This window comes from Prinia subflava, chromosome Z (assembly GCF_021018805.1).
Source record: "Prinia subflava isolate CZ2003 ecotype Zambia chromosome Z, Cam_Psub_1.2, whole genome shotgun sequence".
Taxonomy (NCBI): Eukaryota; Metazoa; Chordata; class Aves; order Passeriformes; family Cisticolidae; genus Prinia; species Prinia subflava.
This window is the reverse complement of record NC_086283.1, coordinates 84793551-84814272: the sequence shown is the minus strand read 5'-3', so window position 1 is coordinate 84814272 and position 20722 is coordinate 84793551. Positions and strand designations below refer to the sequence as shown.

The 20722-nt window shown below is 34.5% G+C and overlaps 1 protein-coding gene across 2 annotated transcripts in view; it reads right to left on the bottom strand.

Moving 5' to 3' along the window:
- SPEF2 (sperm flagellar 2) overlaps positions 1–20722 on the bottom strand; it is an 81125-nt gene that overhangs the window by 50978 nt on the left and 9425 nt on the right. For both annotated transcript variants that reach the window (XM_063423989.1, XM_063423988.1), the window contains exons 5-17: positions 20631–20710; positions 19537–19753; positions 14186–14374; positions 12724–12911; positions 11289–11457; positions 6705–6918; positions 6090–6220; positions 5809–5875; positions 5227–5312; positions 4303–4406; positions 3568–3815; positions 1978–2083; positions 1047–1204 (exon numbers count right to left, since the gene is read on the bottom strand). In XM_063423989.1, the coding sequence (XP_063280059.1) occupies positions 1047–1204; positions 1978–2083; positions 3568–3815; positions 4303–4406; positions 5227–5312; positions 5809–5875; positions 6090–6220; positions 6705–6918; positions 11289–11457; positions 12724–12911; positions 14186–14374; positions 19537–19753; positions 20631–20710 (1957 nt within the window). The remainder of the gene's footprint in view (positions 1–1046; positions 1205–1977; positions 2084–3567; positions 3816–4302; positions 4407–5226; positions 5313–5808; positions 5876–6089; positions 6221–6704; positions 6919–11288; positions 11458–12723; positions 12912–14185; positions 14375–19536; positions 19754–20630; positions 20711–20722) is intronic.

Below are 20722 nucleotides of genomic sequence, written 5' to 3'. Positions count from 1 at the left end.
AGCTTCACTTCAATCCCTGGAAAAGTGATGAAGCACATCATTCTGGAGACGATCTCTATCCACACGGAAAACAAAAAGCTGACCACGAACAGTCAGAATGGATTCACTAAAGGGAAAACATGCTTGACCGACCTGTATGTCTATTCTGCTTATATGAACCTAAGAGTGAAGGACAGCTTGGAAGTTATCAATGTAAATATGAAATTAAACTTTATTAATTGAACCCAGGTATTATTTCTCCTTAGGGAGCAAATAGTCCCTAAATACTTCTATACAACAATTCTAACTAGAAAATCTTCACTCCATTTTCAACAATAGGAATTTTGCTACTGACCCTAGCAGAGCCATTAATTATAAACTAAGCAGACTAAAAACCCCTATGAACTAGAAACCTTGCACAGGAGTAGTGGGATAAACTTTTACTATTACAAGTGCTTTTCAAGTTTGTTTGGTTTTTTTTTTTTTCTTTTGGTGGTAGAAGACACAAGAAGATTTTCTCATAATAGTTATAAAAAAACGAAATAGTTATTTAGAGGCCACTACTGCTGGTTTACTTGATGCATTTGTGCCCCTGGATGCTTAATTTTTTTTCCTTCCTTTTTTAATTATTTTAAATGATTCTTTCTTTTGGGGTAATAAGGAGGAAAAGTGAAATAAAGATCTACCAAAAACAGATGTCAAAACCACTTCTACTTATCCATATATTCATTCTGCTACTGATAAATGACTGTATGTTCACAATGGCAAGTTAGACTTTCTTATGCAATTATGCTAGTCCATAGAAGAAAATGCTGGCTCTAATTTTTAAACAAGGAAGAAAGGACTGAATTTAATTCTTTCATTTTTATGTGAAAATAGTCCATATACTCCAAAAAGGTGAAAGCACAACAGAAAAGTTCAGAGTTCTGGTGTAGTTATCACTGCATCCTCAGACTTTTTCAGGGGGCAGTAAGTAAGTATTATTAATACAGTAAGTATTAGAATTAATTATAAAAAACAAAGTCTTTTGTTATTGAACTCTAGAAAGTAAGAATATGAAAACTTACTTCTATTCTGATTTTTCACAATTTCTTCTATTATAATTTCCTTCACTGTTTCGCACAAAAGACTTTCTTCTGTCTCTGCATTTACTTTCACTAGAATGTTTTGATGGACTGAAAACCACTTCTCTAATTTTGGCCATGTCTTTAGAAAGCCTGAAATTCTACAAAAATCATATCAATGTATGAAATTAAAACCTAACTAATTGGAAATTCAAGCATTTTCTAAAACTGATAAATAAAAGAAAAAGCAGATAATCTAATTTAACACTAAAACAACTACACCCACATCAACCCCTTCATTTTAAATATAAGAAAATTTTCAAAATTCTATTGATGACTAATAATGTATTTCTTACTCTTTCATGTCACAAGCTATATTTACTTTCTAATATCACAGTTAAACCAACAGTAATATGTCATATAATAGTCAGTTAAAAGTATCAAATATTCAGAAGAAATAACTGTTCTTGATTTTGCTCTTTGTGTAAAGTTAAACATCAAGTGATTCCATTAAAATTAGAAAACTAAGCAGTTTTATTAAATGTACAAGTGGAAAATAACATCTCTAACTCAAATCAAGTGTATTTCACTCAAGGGCAGGCACATATGTGACATACCTCAGAACTAAGTGCACACACAGATATACATATACATATGGAACATATACACATAGTTCATGCAACATATATCTGAAAAATAAATTCTCCTCGGAACAATACCCTGGAAAGTCAAAACACAAGAATTCTTATTTTCCAGGAGGATTTATATTGGGCAGAAAATGAAAATACCCTTTAGGCACCACATTATAGAAAGGTCTAAGTAAATTCTTAACATTAAGCATGTCAGTATTGTCCTGGCTCACATATGAGATTCAGATCATTTACAGGCCTTAGCATCTGGCAAAAGCAATTTTTTTGGACTTCATATAACTTACCTATGTAGCACCTGCTCCCTAGCCAAATCAATATTCTCTTCTAGGATTTCAGCATCTGAATTTTGACTGCTGCTCTGTTCAGCCTGAGATGTCTTTCTTTTATCTACTGTGTGGAAAACCACATATACAAGCATATATTGAAAAAATTAACTATTCAGACAGTTATTCATCCAAACTAAGATAATCATTATAAGAACAAATTCAGTGTTGCTTGATCTTACACTTCTTCACTTAAAAGTTAGGCACCAGATTTCCTAAAAGAAAGTAAAAGTCACAGAACATCAGAAAAATATAAAATTAAGCTGTAAAGGGCCTCAGACACTGTCCTGCCTCTTCCTCTGTTTAAGTGCACAGCCAAATATAGCACTAACATTTCCTAATGGATACTTTTCAGCCAGAAAAATCTCCAGTTGAAGAGATGGAGCATTCCCATGGGCAACTATTTCAGGCCTATCTACAGTTAGAAGGTATTTTCCGAATTTCATCTGAAGTATCTACTTTTCACAACAAGCAGACAAATATTCCTTTTAATGAAAAGACAGGATATTCTCTCTTTCTGAGTATTTTTGAATTTTTAAAAGCCTTTAATTCATTAGAAAGATGCCATTTTAAAAGAATTTTGATTTTTTAATGATTTGTTTTACTCTGTCACCACATTTACATCTTATGAAATAAATTCTGTTTGTACTTCTGAGATTATATTAAATATAACCACATGTTCCAAGTGTTTTGGCAGCACAAGATCTTAAAACTAGCAAGATTTGAGTGTCTATACATTTATCTTCACCAGATTTTTAGCAAAAGCTCTAAAGATTTTGTCCCATCCTCACTCCTACCTATACATTTATGTAAACAGTGCTTTATGTCATCTATGCACTGCAAAGAAAACAGCAAAGAAGAATCTTCTCATAATTTGGATAATACACAACATACTCATTAAAAAAATATCTGTTTCTCCACTCATTAAAAAAACTTCTGTTTCTCCAAGGTCTTAAAATGTGTGGTCAGGAAGTGAAACAGCTCTCAAAAAGCCTTTGATGCCTTTGCCTTGGTTGGCCAGAATTGACTTTGATTTCTGATCATTCACTTACTAACTGAAGACAACAAAGGCAGTAATCAATAGGGAATTTATTCTGGCACCCTCAGGGAATGAATATTAGCACATCCCTCTGTTTATATTTTTTGTTTCCCTTTCTAAATGTGTCTCCTGAAGAAAAATACTATCTACAGACACTAATTTGTGATGCAGGATATTTTGCATCTGTTACAACTTGTCTTTTTTACAGCTGCTGTTTTATGTGATATCTAACACCACCCACTGTGCTGTGTCAGCTGCAGTGAGAGTTCAAATACAAAAGAGAGTACAAATACAAAAAAGCATATACACATCCACTTGCACACTTCTGATCTGCTTTTGAGTGAAACAAACAGACGTATCTGAAATAATCTGGAAGTATTCAAGGCACAATTAATGAAAGTGATACTGTGAGATATACAGGAATTGTCCAGTAATGCTATTTTGCATTAATAACTACAAGTTACAGATACGTGCTTGTCATTTTACTTTATTAATAGAAGTTGGAAACTTACACTTCACGTTAGCTGCCCGTTTCAGTACCAGACTGTCTGAAATATCCAACAATATAGAAACATCAAATGCAGGTGAGGTAGGAGGAGGCTCGTTATGGGCTCTGGGATCTACAGCAAGGGACAGTTTTTCGGAAATTGGATCTTTTGCTTCTATATCAATTCCTGTATAGGATTTTTCAAATAGCTTTGCCTGATTAATTGTCATTGGAAACCCTTCCACAATCCACCCCTTCTCTGGTGGTATTTGGCTAAAAGTAAATGAAGAACCAGAATTACACAGTGAAATGATAGCATAATAATAAAACTGAAGGAACAGATTGCTCTAGCCATCATTCATTTTTACTTCAGTATATTAATTTTCCTGATGAATACAGAATATGACAGCTATTATTAAATTGTAAGATAATATATTTTAAATAAGAAAAACGTGTATCAAGTCTAATTAAAATGAAAAAAATCGGAAACAAAACAATTTTTGTTGTCTTCATGAATAAAGTTTTCAAAACCACTCTATAGAGACTACTCAGAGTTTTAATTTCAGTTTTCTCAAATAACTTTTTTGCTAAAGTAAAAAATGGGAAAATCTACTTTATAATTTACAGTATACTAATGAGAGTAATACAACTTAAATTATATTTACGTAGGAACTTAAGTGCTAACTGAGCTTCAGGGTAGTTGAGACAATTTTATGTCAAAAAAGAGTAGATAAAACCAAGTATCTATACAAATTCATACGTAATGGCTTCCAATAGGATGTCAATTAGTAATTCATCAGGAACACTTTTTCCGTTCTTCAGCCATTTCTGTGATGCAGCACCAAGTTGGGCACGTACAGACAACTGTGGAAGAGTGCAATGTATGCTCAGAATGTTCATAACAGTTATTGAAAAGAGTCATTGAAAAGAGTATGACTCCACATTTTATATCACATACTATTTATTTATTTATATTAGGAGTGGTGGCTGTTATTTATCGTATTCAATAGTTGGGGGCGTCTATAAAGGAGAGTAGTTTTAACTGCAAAAAATGTCTAGTTTAATTGAAATCTCCAGCTGATTTCCATGATTCCACTCATAGAAATGCTGAAAAAAAAACAAGCTAGAGAAACCAAGGACATGAAGGACAAGAAATTAAAAATTAAGTGTTCTGCTTCTAAGCTAATTCTGATTTACTACTACTACTACTACTGATGATTTCATACAGCAGCACATAAATTCATTAGTTTTACAGGGATTCTTTTATATCTTAGCTTTGGAAGTAATTGTCAATGAGCAGTAAGCCAAAGAAATCACTGTAAAATTAAGCATTTTTAACATGAAGAAAATAAACCTTGTCTTGGATGAATTATCTGCTTGGCAGCAGCAAGCACAAGTAGTAAAGACATTTTTGCTATATCAGAAATGTCACAGAAAATACCACATCTTATGTAAATGTGAGATTTCACAAGAACATATAGAATTTTAACAAGATGCACAACTCTAAACAACATATAGAGGAGCAGACTTTCATAATAAGCTCTTTTCATATTTCAGAAAATACAGAAAATTCTTGCATTGATGTCAGGAATTCAGAATGATGAAAAGCTGCCACCATTTAATTCATTTAACCATTTTAACGAATGTCTTTTTATAAAGTAGAAACTAAAATTTGATTACTAACCTTAGATAGGTCATCCTGACTGTTATCCAGTTCAAATTCTTCCTGGGATGGATCTTTTTCAACAGGAAAATTGTCTAAAATAGGTTCTAAAATAAAGTTTGCTGATGCTATTACTAAAAAAATTATTATTATAGATAAAGAATAAAAGTAACATGGGTTGTTATTGTTCTGTGAACAAATCAATACAGAAGGTACATAAAATTGTTAGAATCATATGAGCATTGAGTAATCCAGCTTGGAAGCAACTTCTGTATGTCACCTAGCTCTAGTTCAACCTTCTGCTCAAAGTGCCCTCAGTTACAAGGTCAGACCAGGTTTCTTGGTTGTTTACCCCATGTGATCTGGAAAACCTACAAAGATGGAGACTACACTACCTCTCCAGGAAACTTTTTTCAGTACCTGGCTGTCCTCATTGGGAAAAGGCCTTGTCTTACATCTGGGCAGAAGGGCAACAAGAAGGGCTTTTACACATATCTCCACAAAGGAAGGCTGGGGAAAATGTGGGCCTGCTGGGATATGCAAAAGACTGAGGTATCCAAGAGCCTGAGACATACAGGAAAATCTGCAAGAAGAAGTATTTACCAGTGGTGGTTTCTGTTTGGAGCTCCTCTAGAAGATTTGGTGGAGAATTTGGTGAGTTCTCCTGTGCCTTGTATCAAATATGACAGGAAATGGATTAGAATGAAAATTACATCTTACAGAAAAAACAAGCCTGTAAATTCAAGATGACTCTTCCAGTCTTACTGTTAAAACTTAGAATAAGTTTGAAACCGAGTAAAAAAATTGAAGCATGCTTTTTTCCTTACACATTTCATTCCCATCTACCTGTAAAAACTAAGACCAAAACAAGGGAATATGCTTACCTCATTTTGTTCTCCAGAACTCTCTGATTCCTGTGAAATCATGCTGGGTTCACTTTTCATTTCATTTATAAGAAAAGCTTCAATGGCCTTCTGAACCAGAGTACCAATAGATAGTACCTGAATATTGCAAACTAATACACAAAAATATTAGATAGCTACAATTTGAGTTGAGTATACATACAGAGAAATTATTACAAGAAGTTAAATTAACTATTTAATTTGGGCTTCTAACGTAAGTTGTTTTCACTCTTTTCCTCTCTGTAAGTACTTCACATGTATCAACAGTGTGTATCGACATTCACATAGCTATCGTGCTAGTCTCTTGTAAAACAAGTATCTCCAAGGAAGTTTACCAAAAGCATTTTCAAATTCTCAATGAAGAGGTATTAACATTACAATACAACATTAATATCACTTTCAAGTTCCAGTGTTTCTAAGTTTATTTTGGAATATAACAAAGGAATGACATGCAACCAAACTCTGCAAAATACATACACATCTGAGGTTCTAGAATTAATGAAAGGATTTGCCCAAACAATTTTCATTGTAAGAGTGGGATTTTAACACAGATAAAAATTTTAATGAACTTTAGGCAAACAAACAAACAACCTCTACCTTTTTCAATAAACTTTGCACAGGTAGTTTTTCCACTAAACATTTTTCCCAAAACACATCCCTTCACAGGAAATGAAGGAAATTCAGGTGAAGATTTGGGTTTTGGAGGATAGAACATCTCCATCAGTCTACGAAGCACATGACCCAATACGTTATTATTAAGAGGTTTTTTTTCACTGTTCTCTTCAGCTGGGCTCCATTCCCCTGTCATACTCTGTATAAATGACAAATTAGCAAATCTCAGTATGTCTTGTCTTCCATCTTTCTAAATATATGTACTTATTCACATACATAATACATAAAATAATGAAATTTGAATAGCATTAAATAATGACATAGTTTTTAGAATAGAACCTTATTAAAACCTGTAATTGTATCATAATCATTAAACATTTATTGACATTCACTAACAACGAGTTGAGAGACAAGTACTTATATAAACATTTTTATAGATTCTGTGATGGTTGCCTCTGGATGGATGCCATAGAGAAAATATAACAAAAGGTTCATGAGTTAAGGGCAGGAAGAGATCACTCACTAGTTACCATTATGGGTAAAACAGATTTGACCTGGGGAAACAGATTGAATTTACTATGAACCAAAATCAGAGCAGGATAGTGAGAACTAAAGCAAATCCTACAAACACGGTCCCCCCAGCCCTCCTTCCTTCCCAGACTCCTCTTGCCCAGTAGAGCAGGAGAACAGGGAATGGGGGTTATGGTCAATTCATCATGTTGTCTCTGCTTCTGTTTTCTCCTCAGAGAATGGAACCTTTAGCTGCTTCAGCATGCAGTCCTTCCCACCGGAGCTGGTCCTCTACCAGTATATCCAACCTGAGTCCTTCTCATGGGCTACAGGTTCACAAATGGCTCCAGCTGGGTCCCTTCCATGGGGCACAGTCCTCTATGAACAGGCTGCTCCAACATGGGTCCCCATGGGGTCACAGGTCCTGCCAGCAAACCTGCTCCAGGATGGGCTCTTCCCTCCACAGGGCACAGGTCCTGCCAGGAGCCTGCTCCAACACAGGTTTTCATGGAGTCACAGCCTCCTTTGGGCATCTCCACCTGCACCAGTGTGGGTTCCTCCATTGGCTGCAGATGGATCTCTGTGTCACCATGAGCTTCCATGGCTTGCAGGAGAATCTCAAAAACAGCGCATGGAGCACCTCCTCCTCATCATTCACCACTAGCCTCAGTGTCTGCAGAGTTGTTCCTCCCACATCTTCTCACTCTTCTCTGACATCTGCACAAAACCTTTTTTTCTTCTTAAATATGTTATCACTGAGGTGTCACTGCTCTCCCCGGTTGGCTCAGCCTGGGCCAGTGTTGGGTCCCTCTTAGAGTCAGTGCTGGCATTGACTCAGTCAGACATGGGGGAAGCTTCCAGCAGATTCTCAGAGAAGCCACCCCTGCAGTCCCCTGCTACCAGAACTCTGCTGTGCAAATTTAATCCAGATTCCTATAATCACTTTTTAAATTCCATAAATATGAAAAACAATTTCACCAGTACTATGGAATTAATCAGTAGCAGATTTTTGTATTAGAAATCCACTATTCTAACATTCTGCAATCTAAAATTGGGCAGCATTATTGCCCAGTATCACTTTTCAATCTCAGAAAATTTCGTTAACAAAGATTTCAAATATATGTATTTGCCTAAAACACATTCAATAAAGAGAATAAAAAATTAAACCAAAGCCAGCAACTCAAACTGATTCAAACATTAAGGGAAGGAAATACTAAGTAGAAACTTCCAGTTCATCTACCCTGACATGAACAGAAATTTATCAGTTGTATGATTTACTAGGTTTTACCAGTAAAGATCATTTTACTGACAATTACACTGGAAGACTGAATGTAGTCCAAAGAATGGAACACAGAGTTGTACTTTTACTCTACCAGTTTTGCATCTTATAGCACTAGGAAAGTGTTGATATCCTGAAATTTATGCTGTGAGAAGATAAAAGACATTTTAGTATACAGAATAATACTAGTCCTGTATTGATATTTATTTGGTTGGAAGATTATAAACAGCTGTTTGGAAAATATGTAGACTTAGAATATTTTCAATTAGATTCTAGTTTGTCACTTCATTTTGGGTGCATAACAAAGCATTGAAGGCAAAGTCAAATGTTTCAGCAAGGAACAGTCCAAGCAGGAAAAAAGGAAGAAAAAACTGGTTTACAATGAGACTAGTAAAGCATGGGACAAGATTGCACAGAGAGTCTGTGGAATATCTATCCTTGGAATTCTTCAAAGTTGACTAAATGATGCTAAGCAACCTTACCTGACTCAGAAGTTGGCCCTGCTCTAAGCAAATGACCTTCACAAACCTTTAATCAAAACAATTGTGTTATTCCATAAATGAAATACTTCACCACCATCAACAGAAGTAAACAATGCTAAAGTTCTACTCAAAGGTAAGGTTTTGAACTCATGCTCTGGGTAGAATATGCAACCTTTTCATGAATTGATTGTATGAATCATGTATTGCCACAGCATACATTCTACTAGTAGAACTAGTGTGTTGACTTTGAACACATGCCTATTTGATAGAAAAATATTATTTAATTCAGTCTAAAATAAATTTAACTTACAATTAGAAGTCACTTCTTTCTGATCAGTAAAAACAAATAAAGTAAATATTTTTGAGCTGTGCAATATCCCCCTTCATGTGTCATTGGAAAGACAACCTTAAAAAAACCCAAATACTTGCACTATCTGAATAATTTTTATTTAAATATGTAAGTAGAGAGATGGATTTGTTACTTTAAATTCTATTATACCTCAAGGAAAAAATAATTCCAAGTGGAATGGGTTCCCCCATTCTTCAGTTATCTTGCCCTTTTAACCAGAAGATTGCTAGACTCTACCTGTCATGAGGTACAGTAATTTACCTGTCAGAAACAAGTTTTCAGGCATCCAGGTGGGAGTTAGGTAACTCCTGGACAATACTTTTGAATGAAACCAGAAATTATTTGAAGAGTACCTAATACTATACTTGGTTTTTGGTTATTTTATTAATTTATTAAGTGATTAGCCACAACTTATAACATGGTAATTTCAAAAAATATTCTCAAAATAAAATGTAATATGTAATGTGCAATGGACTGATGGCACTTCATTTCCTTGTATTTTATCAAATATATTTGACACTTTTAGCTGGTATGCCTGAGATAAGCAAGGTACTCTTGAGAGATGCCAAACTGCCTGTCCTGGGCTCTTTTCATAAATGTTAGGAAAATCAGTATAAACATTGTCAGAATGACCTGCCAATAACTTTTCATCTAGAGACCAAACTTTGAAAGAATTAGCTGTTCACTGAGGTTTTTAGAAGATGTAAGTATGAGTTGGTGCCAACAATTTCAAGTGTCATAGGATGCCAGTTTTTGATGAAGAATGATTCAGAAAGGTATAAGACCAACAACATCTGTGGATAAACTAATTATGAAATAATTTGAAATACTCTGACAGGAAAAAAGAGGCCTTAAATGTGTTAATACATTTTTGTGACATTCAGTGAAGTCACAGTTAGAGAAGAAGACTACTAAGACTTCATAATATAGATGAAAATATGATTGAAAAACTTTATTTTTCATTAGTGCTCTCCTCTGTTTCCTGCCTGTCTTTTTTGTCTTTGCTGACTTTGTGTATAGCCATTTTTTCACCTAAAAAAATAATTACAAAATTCATTCCTGAGTTAGTATGCTGTCAATCAGGACCTTATAAAGAGATAAATCAGAAAAGCATATGTCAAAAATGAAGCTGCAATAAACTGAGCTTTCAGGAATTCATCACAGAAACTCATAATGAACATTATACTCACCGCAAAAGAAAAATGTACCAACTGGCTCAGGATGTGGATAAAAAGCAAATATATATTGTATTTACAAATCCCCAACAAGAAAAAGACTGGGTATTTGCCATGATTTTGTCACTTTCTACTCACCAGGTTATTTGAAAAGTCTAAATATGTATTTAATGAATGTAATCATGAATATAATTTTGAAAAAACTGTATAATACATTTTAACAGGGAAACATCAATCCTGAATCTTTTAATTTTGAAATAACATCAATATATTGAAAAGTTGATGGAGGTAATATAATAACCTGAAAAACATTTACTTGTATTCTAACAGAAGATGAAGAAAAATGTCAGCCATTTTTAATAATTTCAAAAAATGTTACTATATTAAAACAAATAGTTAATTCAAACCAATAAATCTTGTTAGAGAGCTTTCACTCAAAATTTCTGAAATTAAGAGCTCAGATTTGTAACATGCCTGGTATTTCAAGTTACTGCTTTTACTAGTTACTTTCTGTTGCATTTCCTATTCTGGTAATATTAATTATACCTTTAAATTCCAGTTAGCTGAAAACTCATTGCATTGCAATTAACATGCTGGTCCTATAACCCAAGAAATATAATCAAGGTTATATATAAGCAATGAAAAGAAAATGCTTGTCTAAATTTGACACTAGAAAACAGTAATAGAACAAAATGCAAGATCACAACATAAAGTTTATGATTATGAAAAAGCAAGGTGTATTATCTTCCATTATGCCTTATCAGTTTAGTGTACCTTGTATTCACCGTAATCTTTTTCATCTAACAGACTCATTTTATTCAGCTCTACAATTTGTTCTGGGCTAGGTTCATCTGGCAGAGGTTGAATTGAGGCTTGTTCATATATTGGTTTTCCATTTAAAAAAAGTTCCTTCCAATCCAGCATCAGTTTTAGTGGAACACGGCTACAGATAAAAAGAAAAAATAAAAAAGGAAAAAGGCAAAAAAAAGAGTTTTAAACCAAAAATTAGAGAGTTGGATATTTTACAATAGTGTAGCCAAATTTACGACAATCCCAATCATGAAACAAGCATATGCTAATCTAGTTATAGTTTATAACACATCCTGTAATTATTACCAGCCTTTAGAAGTGTTTGTTTGCTTTTATGACACTGTAGGCACTTGTAATCTTCAGTGTTTTCATAGATGTGTCATCACACAATATTTGGCTGCCAGAGCTGTTTAGTAACTGTTTTGCTATTGCTACTTTTCCCTGCCCCAAAATATTCTGTTTGTGTGTAAAGCCTCCTCTTGCCAAAAATCTATAAAATATTTTTTCTCAAAGTCAAAATTAATTCAGAATTAAATGAATTAAACTTTTACTTTCATTAGTAATTTCACTAAATTGTGTGCCTAGGCTGACTATTCTACCATCTACTAAATAAGCCTAAATTTATATAATTTCCATGAAATATAATCATGTGTATTTCATATGGTTATACTTCTATTATTTTAACATACAATTACACTAAAAAGCAAAAAGATTTTGGCATACTTTCCAATTCTGTAAGTCTAAGCCCACAGTCCAATCACTGAATATAAGTGAAAGAATCATAGCAATAAAGCCCCACTCCATGGTTTTTGAAACACTTCTGCGGCACAGGCACTTGGAGGTTACTGCCTTTGTAGGACCTTCTCAGAAACCTTCTGAGAACCCTACAATTAGGGTATGCCAGAAGAGGCAATCACAACATGGAGGACTCAGAAGAACTTGGGCTCAGTTTCTGTGCCTTCAACAGTCCAGGCAGTTTATATATGTTGGGAAATTCATCCCATTTGTATTACTCTGAGGAAGTGTTCACCTAGTGAGCCAAACTAGGATGAGATGAGCAAAATTCAGTTTTTAACTTTTAACTAAGGAATTCATTAATAAGACTAATCAGCCGTTCCACAAACTGTGGCACTAGTGGATTTTGGTCTCCTAAGAATTCAAGTTAGTTGAGTTTCCAAGGAATTATGCTAAGGCTGTAGCCTTAGTTCATCCTGTATTGCACACCACTGAATCCTCACATGAAAATAATGTCACCATTCTCACATACAAACTAATTGCAGCTGCCACCTAAAATATCTGAGAAACTACATAATTTGCTATAATGCTTAAACCAGTCTGAATAATGCAGCCTAACAGCTACCTAACTGCTGTTGTTTTTGCCTAGCAGCTACATACTCACTTGTTTGTCAGTTGACGATATTCTCCTACTTTTGTCGACATATCAATGATTTGGCTTATCATTTCCCAGCATATAGAATAATGCTTTTTATAGCGTTTCTTAGCTCTTTCAGCAGTAATTTTCTTATGGTGTTCTCTTTCTCTGGTTATTTGTTCTTCATTATCAATAATTTCTTGTTTTGCAAGAGCCTAGAATTATTTTTAAGGAGTAAATTTGAGACTGCAACGAAAATGGAAGTGCAGAGCTACACAGTCCTGAAAATGAAAATTAACTTGTTCCTTTAATCTAAGAAAACAAAACCAGCTTGATTTTCACCAGTGTTGCATAGCCAGCAGGCAGACTAACACATAAATCTAAACATTTTTATGCACTCTATAAATTCCCATTTGTTTGCTTTCTAAAATAGAATAAAATAAAGGAAAAATGCATTACGTGTTTTATGACTAACAGATTAAGACATAGGCAGTACTTGAGAGCAGTGAAATTGCAACTTCAGTGTTAACCTGTTTAGAACATGTAATTTATCTTACTAAATTCTGATCTTCAAATAATTTCATATTATTGATATTGTCCAATCTTTAAAAGATTTCTGGTCGTTGTAGAAAATTATCAGTAGTTCTTGTGGTGGTATACCACCTCCATCTCCTGAGCTGGTGGCTGAAAGCATACTTTAGGAGGTGATATATAGCTGCTGATTATGCAGGACTCCAGCTGTGTTGGAGGATTTGGAATTGCTGATCATTTTTGACAGGAGAAAAACAAGTTCTCTAATATTACATTATGGCCTACTATGAGCACAGCACTTGGCAATTTTCCACAGAATTTTAAGCCCTTTTAATCAACTTAAAGCTTCAAAGCAGAAATTAGCACTCATGAGTGAAACTACGCCAGCATTTGTCAAAACCAGACTTTAACAGCTCCTATCTAAAAGAAATTAAGAACACAATTCCTGAGACAAGACCTTAGGTTATTGTTCTGTTGCCTCTGTGAGACTGTGCCTTTCAAACTCTGCACATAGAGATGTTTTCCTACAAAGTTAAAATCAGTATGGAAGAAAAGATCAAAATCCTATTTTCAGTTGCTCAGCTTTATCCCTTATTACAGGATCATGGAACAATAGAATGGTTTGGGTTGGAAGGAACCTTTAAAGGCCACCTAGTTCAAACCCACTACCATGGGCAAGCACACCTCTCACTAGATCAGGTAGATTAGGTGTTCTTTCTCCCTGCAAAATTCCCCCAAACTTTTAACACAGGACAAAATGCGGTCAGTCTCACAATTACAGTTACATCCTTATTACTTATAGCTGTGACTTTGAACAAAGATATAAGAATATATTTATCACTAAATCATCATGTCACTAGAAAAGTCCTGAAGTCTAACAGTTGACAGCACAAATTTCCATTTTGTAACATGAAGGTATTCTAGAATTCCTGCAGCAATTCAGAGATCAATCTTTTACCGCTTCTCTGTCAAGAGCTTCCTGGAACTCCTTCTGACGTCTTTCTTCATATTGCTTTTCCCTGAAAATTCTGTTTTGCCTTAGCACCTCTTTCTCATGCCGAACATGCATGAGTTGAGCAGCAATCCTCCGCTCCTGCTGGGATTGTTTCATTAGTCTGTAAATGAGCTGCTCCTCCCGGTAAGCCTTCTACAAGATAAAAAAAATAGTACTAAGTACAGTTGATAAACTATTTCCTAGAAAAGCCCTCAGTGTCTAATATGAGAAAAAGGAATGCTGCCATATGACAACATTCACCTGCTTATATGGGACATAAATTCAGAACAATGTTGTTATTTATTTATTAATACAATTTTCACAAACTATGTAAGAATTCAAAGTATGTCTTAGCTGAAATAGCTAGTAAAAATACATCTGGTCAGACTAACTCCATTTTAATGTGGTTATTTCCCACATGCAAAGAAACTGCAGCATATTTCAAATAACAGCTTCTTATCTGAAGATATACCCTTTCGTCAAATCATTAATTTAACCCTGTTATTCACCAGTCGCATTCTCAGCCATAATCTCCAGCATCCTTGAGCAATCTATTTCCTACAGATTTGAAAATTTTTATTCTTTTGGGGGAATTGGGTAATTATCTTCTCCATTATTCCCTATTCAGTGGACTGGGACTACGAGAAAGGATTCAGAACAGAGCAAAATACAAGACTGCTGGGTAATAGTCCCAGTGTCCTCATTGGGACGTGAATATATTATGCTATGCAGTACTAAAGGAAAAATCATTCTGAACCATTGCTTGAGACATGGTCTGTGTGCACAGACACTTTGAAGGCTATGAATTGTTATTTTTCAAAGTATTCTTGAAACATAATAGTATGTTCTCACTGCTACACTTCTGCAGACTGTTCTTGGTATCTAAACTAATGTTTAATCTAAGCTAATGTTTTTGCCTCACTATCACAGTCCAAAACTCCTTTTGAGTCCTGAACAAAAACATCAGCTTGCCTTATAAGCATCATTGCCAAATACCAATGCTACAGCAGAATTCTAGAGAAAATTTCTGATTTGCTGAATATTTGTTTCTAATGCATCAAATCTGCTATGAAGTATATTCAAATTTAAGGATTTAAACTGGAATCTGTTTTGAAGATCTAAAATTCATTTCCTAAAAACAGAGGCACAAGTTAATATTAGTATTCGTATTTGTATTCGTATTTGTATTTGTATTAGTATTAATCAATTAAAAAAAAACAACAAAACACACCAAAATAAAGTATCACTTCTATTTTCTTTCATTCTAGTTTATTTTTTCATCAGCTGTCTGTGACAGAGAGGGGAAAACACCTTATGTAACTTTACCTATAAATGAAAAATCCCACTTGATTGCATATATTATTTATGAAAAAATTCTATGAAGAGGTCTAGATCTACACAATGCAGCCAAGGACATCTGTAATAGAATTCTACTGCAAAGCATGACTGTTGCAATTGCAATAATAACAGCAAGAATTTTCTAAATAATTTAGATATTTAATGTTGATGTTGGAGAGAAGCCAAACAAACAAAAATCTTTCTATATTTTTTAAGTTCCTTTGCCTTCACAATTTCTTGGAATAAAGTACATTCCGATGAAATTCTGGTGAATTGAAAATATTAAGCTAATATAAAAATATCTTAACATTTTCCTTATTTTAGCCAAAATGTGGGCTTTGCCCTCTGCTTTCCTAGTACTGAGTAGTACAGTGTCTCATGACACTGCATGACAGTCCTAGCGACAAATGTGCATTCCTCTCAGGCCTTAATCATAAAGTCCTTCACCTGGATCCTGTATTATCTCTCTACATAGCTTTTCACTAAATGAAGACCTTATTTTGAATGTGTCTTGTTTTGTTCTTTATCTGTAGTGTACTATTTGTAAGTTGTCTATGGAGGGAATTATCATCATACATACAAATGAAACGGAAAACAATGCAGTCATAAGAACTTTGATCTATGTGTCATTTGATATAGCTCAGATGATAAAATTCTCCAATAGTACTGCCTATTGAAGAGTCCATTTTCTCTTACCTTCACAAACTCAAGGCAATAAGAGGAGATACAGTGCCCTTTGATGCCTGAGTTCTATCCACTGTTTCATGGTACTTAGTATTTCAATTAAGATTCCAAAGAGCAGAGGTTACACAATTTACTTCCTATTGCAAGTAAATATCCCTAAATTTTTCATTAGTTGCTGCATACCCTCAGCCACAAATTATTACAGCTGTAATAAACCTTCATCAGTGGAAAACTGATGTTAAAATGCTTATTTGCAGGAAATTGGAGGAGTCACCCTAAGAGATTAGTCATTTGTCATACTCTAACTATCAACTGAATGGTGCAAACAGTTGGTCCAGTGAGAAAAAGCCCTTTCTAGGTCAATTTCCTCTTTATAAAAGAAACTGGAAAATGCTCCTTTAGAACACTTCACAGCAGCCAAAACAAATCTTCTCTTCTAAAAGGGTAGAGAACTTCAATATTTTCAGTGATAAAATATTTTGGCATGCTCACTAGGCCTAAAAAGAGCCAGCAGGAAATTCTTGAGGAACAAGAAGAACAGAAAAGGCAATTAACTCAAAACTACACAAGCGATAAGTAAGGACTCAGAAAACCAAACGCCAAACTCATACTTTCAAAAAGGATCCTCACTGGATGGGAAAGTGCAGCATTAGTAGCTATCCTTCATACAAAAAAGAATGCACAAAGTACTCAAGCCAAAGGCTGGCAGGTTTTGAAACTTCTGAACATACAAAGACACAAAGTTGGTAGAAAAAGGTTTTATCTAACATTTTGTATCAGCATCTTCACAGAGAACTGTGAAGTGCTTGAAAAAATCATAAATATCACAAATGGGACAACTTAGTAATACTTTGAAAAATTACTATTAAGAAGGCATAATAGACACTTTTTACAGTTTATCTACTTAAGACAACAGTGGCATCCAGTGGCCAAACATTAATGTGTTTACGTTGCATGTTGTTCATACATAGTTACTATACCATGTTCCTCTATTTTTTTATTTCCTTGTTTGATTTACATACAAGTGAGACAATTCTGTGCTGTTGTGTGGTCATAAATTTATGACCAAAGCTTAGAGCTTAGCATACATAAATCTATTTGACTGACAAGATAAGCTAGTAACAATTTCTCCTCCCATTTTCACATTCTCAATTTACTGCTGATAGTAAATCATGTCTGAAAACTTTTTAACTCAGAGACATAAAATCTGAACAGAACATTAAAAAAAAAGTACAAATCACCAATAATTTGTTGAAATGGTGGAGATAAAAGTTCAGTTGGGATGAAGCCATACAACTGTCAAATACTTTCAACATCTGTCTATGAAAATCTGACTGGCATCATGTTGTGCTACACCCTAGACTACTGTCGCGTAATTGTAAATTATTTTCTCTCCCGTGCTAGAGCTTGAACTGTGCCAAAAAAAAAAGTATTTGAACAAGATTCTTTTAATAAACTTTTATAAATATCGCTATGAAACAGCACTCTGAAGGGATGAAATTCCTCTCCCTCTGAATGATCCCATGTCGTGTTCAAGATTTACGCAGTGGAGGTAAAATTCAAACTTGAATACATATAAATACTGCAATTTCAGTCTGCAAAACCTTTCTGGTTCAATATTTAACAGAGAGAAAAAGCAATCTTGAACTATTTTCTATATTCATTCACTTCTTAAAGAAAATACCTCAGTTTGCTTTCCACTTAACATCTAATGTTTGAAATCTCACAAAGTTCTAACAGAACAGTTTTTCCTCTGCTAATTTAGAACCAAATTACCACTAAATGGTAGTGGTCAGATTACTTTTTCAGTCAAATGCTTATTTGTCTTTCCTTCTAGTCCCTGCAGTGTATGATCTCAATTGTTCACATAGCAAAGCTGATTTTTCCTCCTGGGAAGCTAGGAACACTATTGCTAGTTTTCACTTGATTTGGAGCCTCTCTGGAGCCAGTCTGAGCTGCTGTAACCACCAAGTGCTCCAGAGGCTGGTAGCCATGGCTTTTGGAATCAATTGTCCACAGTGCTGGGGCTGCAAGAGCTTAAGTGTTTAAAGAGTGAGTTTTGGAACTGCAGTGATTTCAGGCAAGAGGGTCACAAAATTTCTTCATGGCCTATGCATACCATCAAGAACATGATATAAATCTCTTTCAATAAGAACTAAGAGACAGGATATATGGAGAGATGGACTCTTGGTCTAAGCCACTACAGGTGGTTTTTCAGAAAATACGTCTGAGACAGACATTGAGAAGCATCTAACTTCTAGATTCTTACCTCAACAGATTAACCTTTTCTTAACATTTCCAAAAAATCTCCAGACATTATGTGCCAAGGCTTAAAAATATATACATGTGTGATACCTCATATTTTGAGAGATGCTATACATCTGAAATGCTAATATTATGAAATAGTAGTAGTAGTAGTAGTAGTAGTAGTAGTAGTAGTAGTAGTAGTAGTAGTAGTAGCAGCAGCAGTACAGATGGGCGCAGCTATATATGTTCAACACATATGATCTAAACTAAGGACTCACAGAGAAATACTAAAATGAAAAAATAACCAGGAATCAAAAAAATCCAGTAAGTTACAAGGCTGTGTTTTGATAGGGTCATTATAAAAGAAACAATCTGTGAAATAAATAATCTAAAAGCTGCTTTTTAAAGGAAGAATATATGAAGAAGAATCTTAAAAGCCTTGTGCTTTATGGGACAGGATTCAAATGTAATAATCTACAATATTTGTTTTTAGACCTAACATAGACATTCTCCAGAGATGTCTTCTATTTCATAACACATCAAACACCAAATCCCTGACCTGCAAATAAAATTTTGATTCTTTGTATCATCCAGCACAATCATTTCAGAATTCATCAGTCTAGATCAAAACTTTTATATGACACATTTATAGATACAGGTTTTCAAATAAGGAGTGCCATGTTTTGTTGTTTTTAAATAAGAATCTTCTTTAGAACCAGTATACATTTTGATACCATAGGATGTTCAACTTTTCGGGGAGGGAGGCAGGGATGTCTACAATGTATTTTTAATAATCTTTGTTCTGCTGCGTTCATTTTATCCTTTTAAGTTTATAAGTATGAACATAAGGGTGGTGATGAAGAACAGCCAACCTTCCATATTTTTGAAGGGTTGACATAACAGATATTCAGACAGAAGTGTGTAAGTCCCTTTATTCCCTTCAAATTTTATTTAGCCTTCCAGAAGTACTCGTTTCATATTTGCAAGCATATTTTAGATTACAAATTAAATGCACAGTCTATGTACTTCACCATAAAATTTCCCACCTCCTGAGCCTCATGTGCTGCCAACTGATCCACCAGCATTTTTCGTCGTCTCTTTGCTTGTTGTTCTCTAGCAAATCTATCTTCCTCTACACGTTTTCGAATTTTCCTTATATATTCATCATCTGAATAAATATTTAATAGCTCAGTTTTTGTCTCTGATATAGTTTCTCGACTTGTTTCTTGAAATGTCTGTGTTTGTAATAATTCTTGAATATCACTGATTGAAAAAAGAAAGATAAGAATTACCATTCTTAAGGGTCTTTTCACACAGATGCCTATATAGTTACGTGCAAGTCTAACAAATCAGAACTCACTCTGTGGGCTTTATGCCTACTTCTTGATGCTCTTGGCCCCCACAATGACCACTAGGTCCAGAGGAAGGTTCCACCCTGATTTGAGCCAACTAATCATCAGTCAACCAATGACAACAATGACTAATGACAATACATTGACACATATATTTGTCAATACAAAGCCAAATTCCACAGAAACAGGAAATTAGGATGACTCACAGAATGTCAAAGAAAGATGGGTTACTTTTCAATATAGCCACACACCCTGAGTGGTTTTGCTGCTATGAATTAGAGGATTACACACAGAAATATCCACAGCAGTATGCATGAGTGTCACATCTTCTGAGTAGGGTATGCATATCATTAAGGGTGACAGAATGAAAATTAGTTGCAATTATTCACAAATAAATCAATATACAGATAAGTTTCAAGGTAAAAGTTACTTCTTTTCCCTTTGAAATGTGTTATTGTGTATGCACATTCACAACCATTCCTATCTTGCTAACTGAACTTAGAGACCCAAAGACTAAAATGAACTAAGAAAAGATGCATTTTGAGCCTTTTCTTGCTGCCTGTGTGGCAAAACGTAGTGAAGGAAGCTTAAGCGGTTCCTACTACAACTAAAGGTAACTTAGAGACACTGCAACTGTGTTGGACCCAAAATCAGTGCTAGTGTGACATTCATTCCAGGGAAAATCACAGTTTAAACTAAATGAGACATTACTCTTTCTTCAAGAAGCTGTCTATATAGCAGACACCCGAGGTAGGATAACGCCTAACAATTTAACATCCAAATGTTACCTGTCAGTCGCATGGCTGTGTACTGCAGAGGCATTTCCTGTCAGAGACTTCTCAAAATTTTCTATCTCCTTGTACGTGTTCTGAAGAAGTAA